Source organism: Mastigoproctus giganteus, chromosome 2 (genome assembly GCF_048544385.1).
Source record: "Mastigoproctus giganteus isolate SK-2022 chromosome 2, ASM4854438v1, whole genome shotgun sequence".
Classification (NCBI taxonomy): Eukaryota; Metazoa; Arthropoda; class Arachnida; order Uropygi; family Thelyphonidae; genus Mastigoproctus; species Mastigoproctus giganteus.
Genome location: NC_143576.1, coordinates 150,136,381 through 150,143,161, shown reverse-complemented (window position 1 = coordinate 150,143,161; position 6,781 = coordinate 150,136,381). Strand labels below are relative to the sequence as shown.

Here is a 6,781-nt window from a genome sequence, read left to right as displayed (position 1 = left end):
TAATCCACCATATCTTATTACTATTTTGTTTTTTTTAATAATATGAATATAGTAGGTCCTTGATATACACTACTTCGCTTATAAGAGATCTGTTAATCGAAAAATCAGCTGTCAAACACACATGCATATGCGTGCACAAACTATTTATGCAATAATTGTTCTGGACCATGCCGTGTACACAAGTTCAAACGTTGTTGTTTTTTTTAAAAAGATGGGAAAAGTGAGAATTTAGAAACACAAGATTCCGTTTATACTTTACTGCTCCCCCTCCCCCAGAGGAGTTCCTAATTTCATCGTAATTCTTCACTGTAGTCAATAAATTAAGGCAAGGACGTTAATGATGGGAAGTGTCTAATTTTTAGGGCATTGTACGGATTCTATCTCGCAATTCGCATAATATTGTTAATATTCTTTAAAACTTATTTTCCGAAACAGAACTTTAAAATTATAGTAATCTATTAGATTACAGTTTTAAAGAAAGCGTTAATGCAGACAGACGTACAGACTCGAGAGCTATTTAGCATTTGTATATATTGAAAGGAAGGCAATGGAATTCCAATAAATAAATATCTAAATTAATAAAAAGTGCCATCGTGAAACCGAAATTTCATGACCATAAAGACTGGTTTTTTTTTTTTTTTTTTTTTTTTTTTTTGTGGTAGGATGCTAGAACTCACAACTTTCAAATTCAAAGCTAAGGAAACTTGATTCCTTTTTGGTGTATGACTAGCCCATTTATTTCATTATGCAACAATTTAACCACGCTTCATATTATTTATTATTTCATTTCATTTCATTATGTTTTTGTTTTATTCGTATCTTACCTAATATGAATTGTATCCAAGAGAGGTCCATCCCCATAGGCGAATATACCCTAAATGATCTCGAATCCTGACCTAAGCGTCTCGAACCTGACGCCCGTGACCTAAGCGATCACGGGCGTCAGATTAGAGAGCGCACCGTACATGCAGACGAATTGCAGTGTCCAAGGGGACCAACCTAAAATCCAACAACAACAACAACAACAACAACAACAACAACAGGGGACCCAATTCGACAAAAAAAATCCAAGTTTAAAAAAATAAAAAAGTGAATAAAATACAAATAAAATAAAGCATCCATTATTTCAAATCCAGTGAGGAGATAATTTATTTATTTAATTCATTTCTCCGCATTTCTGAGAATTTATTATAAAATGTTTAAGTTGCAAAGATAAATAATAATTTACCAAAATTCTTTTTTAATTTTTGCTATTGCAATTTTAATACCTAATAACTCAGCCACTTAACAAAATACTTCCCCAGTTTAAAAAAAATAAATAAAAAAAAAACTTATCCTACATCTACCCTTGCGGTCTTGGGGGTGCTCTGATTGTATTGTTGCCTGGGGAACCAATTTCGCAGCTCACCTAAGGCGCCATTTTTTGGCAGATAGTCTAACGTCGCCTATTCTTGTATTACACATTTTTGTACAAAGCGTAGAAACACCTTTAAGTAGCAATTTCTCATTTATCTTGTAATTGTGTTCATGCATAACTGATAGCAGAGGACAAGAGGAAAACAACAACAAAAGTGAACCTTACATTTTCATTCCTATCTTTATCCTTATAAGCTGTTTTGTGCACTGTAAACAGCGTCTTTTTTAATGTTGTCGCAAAGATACTGTTTATCTGCAAAATAATGATCGACATCACGAAAGAATGAAGGCGATGGTATAGACTGGCACAAGCATTTCTTGACATAGTATCAGTAGCTAATTAAGAAATGCTGCACCGAATTTATAATATATTAATATACAATAAAGTTTTCACAAAAAACAGTGCTTTCTCTCTGAAGAAAGCAGTATTTTTGAAGACGATATTTAGAATTCGAACAAAAGAGGCAACCTCGATCCAAAGTATCTAGGGATACAAGACATACTCTTTAAGAAGTACATGTATTATTTTTTGTGGTTGATATACTTTACACGATTTTAGCTTTGTCAAGTTTTGTACTCTTTTACATCTTTGAATTAAAGTCTCTTTAGCTTCTCTGAAAAGAGAAAAAAGGAACTTTCCCAAACTCTTGTAAAGTTTTGAGGTGAGGAAAAGGCAAAAAAATATAAAACTGATTATAAAATGTTTACGTTCCACGTTTACATTTATGTAAATATAGTTATTGCAATAAAACGTTCGAGGGGCACACTAAACTTTCCCTCTAAATTCGCTACTGTTTCCAATATTTCTAAGTTTTTCTCCAAGGATTTTATCTGTTTTTTTTTTTTCGAAACAGAGATATTGCTTTGTTTTAATAATTGATTTGTGTAACTATTCCGCTGCATTAACATTTTTTGACAAACCGATTCTGATGTACTCTGGTGGCATCTCTATTTTATAACTCAGCCAGAGAAAGATAATTCAAATTTGCCGAAGTCTATTGGGATATCTTTATATATCAATCATGTGGCAATTGCCAAGACAAACCGTTCGAAAGAGCGATGACAATCCAAATATAAAAATACTTTTGTTAATGTAGTGTTTGCCACTTTTCTTCTTGTTTTCTTTCTTTTCTCAATTGGGTAGGTGGGACTAGCGATAATACATTTCCCATTATTTGATAGTTGGTGGCATGTTCCAGCATATCTCTTGATGGCTGCACTGGCGTGTTTTGAATATATTAAGTGAAAGCCCGATCAAAGTCTTCAACTGTGACTTGTATAAAGTCAGGAGAGGATAAAAGCATTCATGTTTCATGGAAATGTCCCCGAAATATCTTACGCTCTATTATTGGCAGTATAGCAAACTCCCGTTTTCGTGTTTTTTTTATATTTACTGCTGTGCACACAACAAAATGAGTACGGAGCAATAAGCAGCACACTCTATTGAATACGTCATATGTTCGATTTTCGGTACGCGTAGTTTCCCAGGAGACTTCGGCATAATAAATGTAGAATATAAAAATCGAACTCATTGATATCACATGTTTATGCTGTCACCGTGACGTATTGGAAACTTCATTAGATCTTAGCGGGCCATTCGTTGTGAGTGTGCTTAGGTGCGACTTAATTTCATTGTGATGTGAACACCTGTTGTGATGTAAAAGACCGCAGTGGCGCCTTCGTTCAACCCAGGTGTGACTTGTGAGTTGTCCAGGAAACAGAATCGTTGTTGTACACAAATGACGTTGACTGGTAGACGAGGCCGTGGGCCGTGTGATTGAGACAGCCATCAACGAGAGATAGTAAGCCATGGAACCTATTAGCTTTCCAGTTTTTGAATTTGATTTTGTTTTTGCTCTGCGATTCTACTTATTAGAGATAAGTAGAGTCGGCCTCTCATTAAGACACTGCTGTAGAGAAATATTCGCCCGTTAGAGGATGGGGACTGGATACAAGTCATCATCTGAACAGTCATGGATTATGCATTGGAGATGTCGGATCTGGATAGCTGTCCTCTGTTTCTGTAAGTACAAAACTACTTTGTATTATTGCTTCATAAAGAAAATAACGAGGAATCTTTTTGGTCTTCACAAATTGTTTTTGCCTGATTAGTTTTATATACAAAGAGAATTGAGTTTATTTTATTAAAAGTTTAATTTTAAAATTTTTATCAGTAATCTTACACGCTGTCTTAGATGGATAGTTGGTTAACAGTTAGAAGGGAGAGAGGGTCCCTCAAAATCAGTCTATCTATTTGGGCCTCAGTACTCGCTTAAATGTCTTAAATATTCGATATAACATCACATAGATACTCCTCAACCTTCAGTGGTACTTTTATGCATATGACACTAGGTATGCATCTAGGTGGATCCGATATTTAGGGTCTCAAATAGTTTAAAGATACACCTTATTTTATTGTAGGGCCTATAAATGATGCCCTCCAAGAAAAAAATTAATATGGTTGAAAATATACAGAAGAACGTTTAGTGTTGCTGAATATTCTTCAGAATATGGGAATAGATCCAACTCATAAGAGATAACAAACGTGTCATCTGCCAATGTACACCTAGACACGAAGCTCCAAATTCGAGAAAATCTTCAACGTGACCAGTTAGCCGTTAGCAGCATATTTCACCGGATTTTACTCATTCAGAGTTTTTTTTTTTATTATTCCGAGGACTTCTAAAGGGGGAAAGTTTTCAGAAATAAATTCTTCCGATATGGTTTGTCTGAAGACAGCTAGTGCTGGTGAGATTTTGAAAAAATCGAAACCTTTAGCACGTCCTATGTAGGATTTATTTCATTGTGTTTTCTATATATTTTCAAGCGTTTATTAATGAGATATTTGATTTCCTGTATTTCAATTAGTGTTACACTCAGTATATTATTCTGTGATCTACTTGCCTGATACAGGACGAAAAAATCTGAATTTCTAGAGGAATCAAAATTTCTCAGGAGAATTGATGGAAATTGATTCTCAGATCTTTTCTACATGGTACGGAGAACAGCAGTTGCAAATATTCATGTATTCACTGTCTGATACAAGCTTAGTTTATGCGATATTTCCATATATGAAGAGGATTATGTACATTAAACATTCATATAGCAAAGTTAGACTGGCATATGGAAATAAATAAATTAATTAAGAGATGGTTTATTAAGCAATTTTAGCACACTCTTTCGAGGTTTTTGTATTCCATACATGATGGTTCTAATGGAGGATACAAAGTTCCTCACCCTATACAATTATTCGTATTATCGAAAACACTGATATAGGAAGTTACATCCTTTTAAAGATAAACATTCCTTTTCGTTTTTACAATTAATAGGAACAGTTAAATAAATGGTTATAGCAACAGCGGAAGTAAAAAGTTAGAAATTAGTTTGAAGATATAGAAAATTATATAAAACTATTTTTTTATAATAATGTTTAAAGAAAACTATAAAAATCGGTTCTAAGCGGATAAAGAATTAGTTGAAGGGGTAAACGTTTTCAGTTCTATCAAAATAATCAAGTTCATATGAAGCGACAACACAAACTATAATTTATAAAATTGATGTAATCTTAAACCATAATTTATAGTAAATATAAACAGTAACAAAAGATAATTCTGTTCCGCTATAGTAATGAAGATTACAAAGCATGAATTATAAGAAAAACCGTGCTGTATTCACTTTGAAGTCAGACAGATAGCATAAAAATATAACCATATCACATGATCATTGTTCAATTATCCGACATGTTCTGTATGCTGTATTTTACGCAGTAACGGTAAGTCCCTTTCTTCCTGCCTATTCCGATATTCATTACTTTAGTTTTTTCAATTCTTTTCACTTACTTCTGTAAGGTCATCCATGATCTGTATGCACCACGTAACATAACCACTTTTATTAGCACAATCTATTAGACTCTTACCGCAAAATTTTAAAAAAATTTAATCTTTCTCAATACGTGGCAACAGCTCACGTGCAACACAGCATACAGAACATGCCGGAAACAGAAGCAAGAACATTGCTGTCTTTTTCATAATTTCGGTGGATGACCTCTGATGATGACACTGAGATTGTGAAAGACACCGCAATGTTATCTTATTTTGGTCGCCTTTTCACTTCTTATCTTTATTGTAATTTCCTGTCTATTTCTTCTTCTTTTTCATACCATATATCGCTCACAGGGTATATCGTATATTCAATAGGTTTAAATCAAATTCTTCTTCACACTTTCTACATACAATATACTATATATATATATATATATATATATATATATATATATATATATATATATACATTATGGCTATAGGGTACGTTTTGCTAATGCAGTGTCCCTGATCCATAAGCTATGTTATCTTCTTTTTCGTACAGGCACATTTCACCCCCATATTAATTACTGTCTTAATACAATTATTCTTTACTATATATATATATATATATATATATATATAAAGATTTTTAATATTAATTGAAGAAAAAAAATATGTTAAAGTTAAATGGTAGTAGAAGTCACGAGCTAATGAAGACCAAGCAGATATTACCAAACAGGAAATCGCAAAGTGTAAAAAAAAATCAGTATAAAAATCAGTATGAAGTGTCAAATGAGGCAAGGAACCAGCATCAGCCAAAAAAACAAAACACACTCTATTCACTTCTAATAATTTGTCTAATTCATTCTTAAATTTATTTTCCTTGCAGAGTAGGTTTCCTCCTCAAATCACGCTTCCAGACCTGTATGTTGCATAGCTGAAATTATCTCATTATCCGCTCTCGTGGGTAGAACAGTTGGTAGGATCGCAATACTTTCCACACCGGGTGAAAAAGGCTTTAGTTCAAGTCCTGTCGATGAAGTGAGGAATCTTTATGTGCCTTTTCCAAAACGTGGCTGAGTTAGTCGGGCTCAGGCAAGGGTAGCATGGTTTTTCCCTCCAGGAACGTCGGGTTTTTCGTCCAGCAAACAGAAATTTGACCACAGAGCGCACACGCAATTTACAGACAGTATATACGGAGCAATATGGCATTAGTCACTGATGCTCCAAAAACCCTACTGAAATAAACCTGCTTATCCCTACTGGCAAAATAAGCATGCCTAGTTTCTGGCAGCTGTATCAGTGGAGAAACACCCTCCCCCCCCGCAATCCTTATGAGTCCTCCTATCTCTTCAGTCTGCGGCATGGAGGCTCAGGAAAGTTGAGAGGTTCCTGCCCATTGAAATGCTTTAAATGTTCAAAAGATAGACGCTGACTTCAAGAAGTTTAATGAGAACAAATCCTACAGAAGACGTGCAATCAGCACAGTTCTCAACATAAGCGGAGTGGTTATCTATGCGGTCCCAAGAGCCGTGATGCACTAATGACCAGGGGACCCCAAC

At 34.4% G+C, this 6,781-nt stretch overlaps 1 protein-coding gene across 1 annotated transcript in view; it reads left to right on the top strand.

The window, feature by feature from the left end:
• Nucleotides 1-3,324: 3,324 nt before the first annotated feature.
• LOC150089656 (uncharacterized) overlaps nucleotides 3,325-6,781 on the top strand; it is a 144,410-nt gene continuing 140,953 nt past the window's right edge. Inside the window, exon 1 of the mRNA XM_090390066.1 lies at nucleotides 3,325-3,439. Within this exon, the coding sequence (XP_090246192.1) occupies nucleotides 3,355-3,439 (85 nt within the window). The 5' untranslated portion in view covers nucleotides 3,325-3,354. The remainder of the gene's footprint in view (nucleotides 3,440-6,781) is intronic.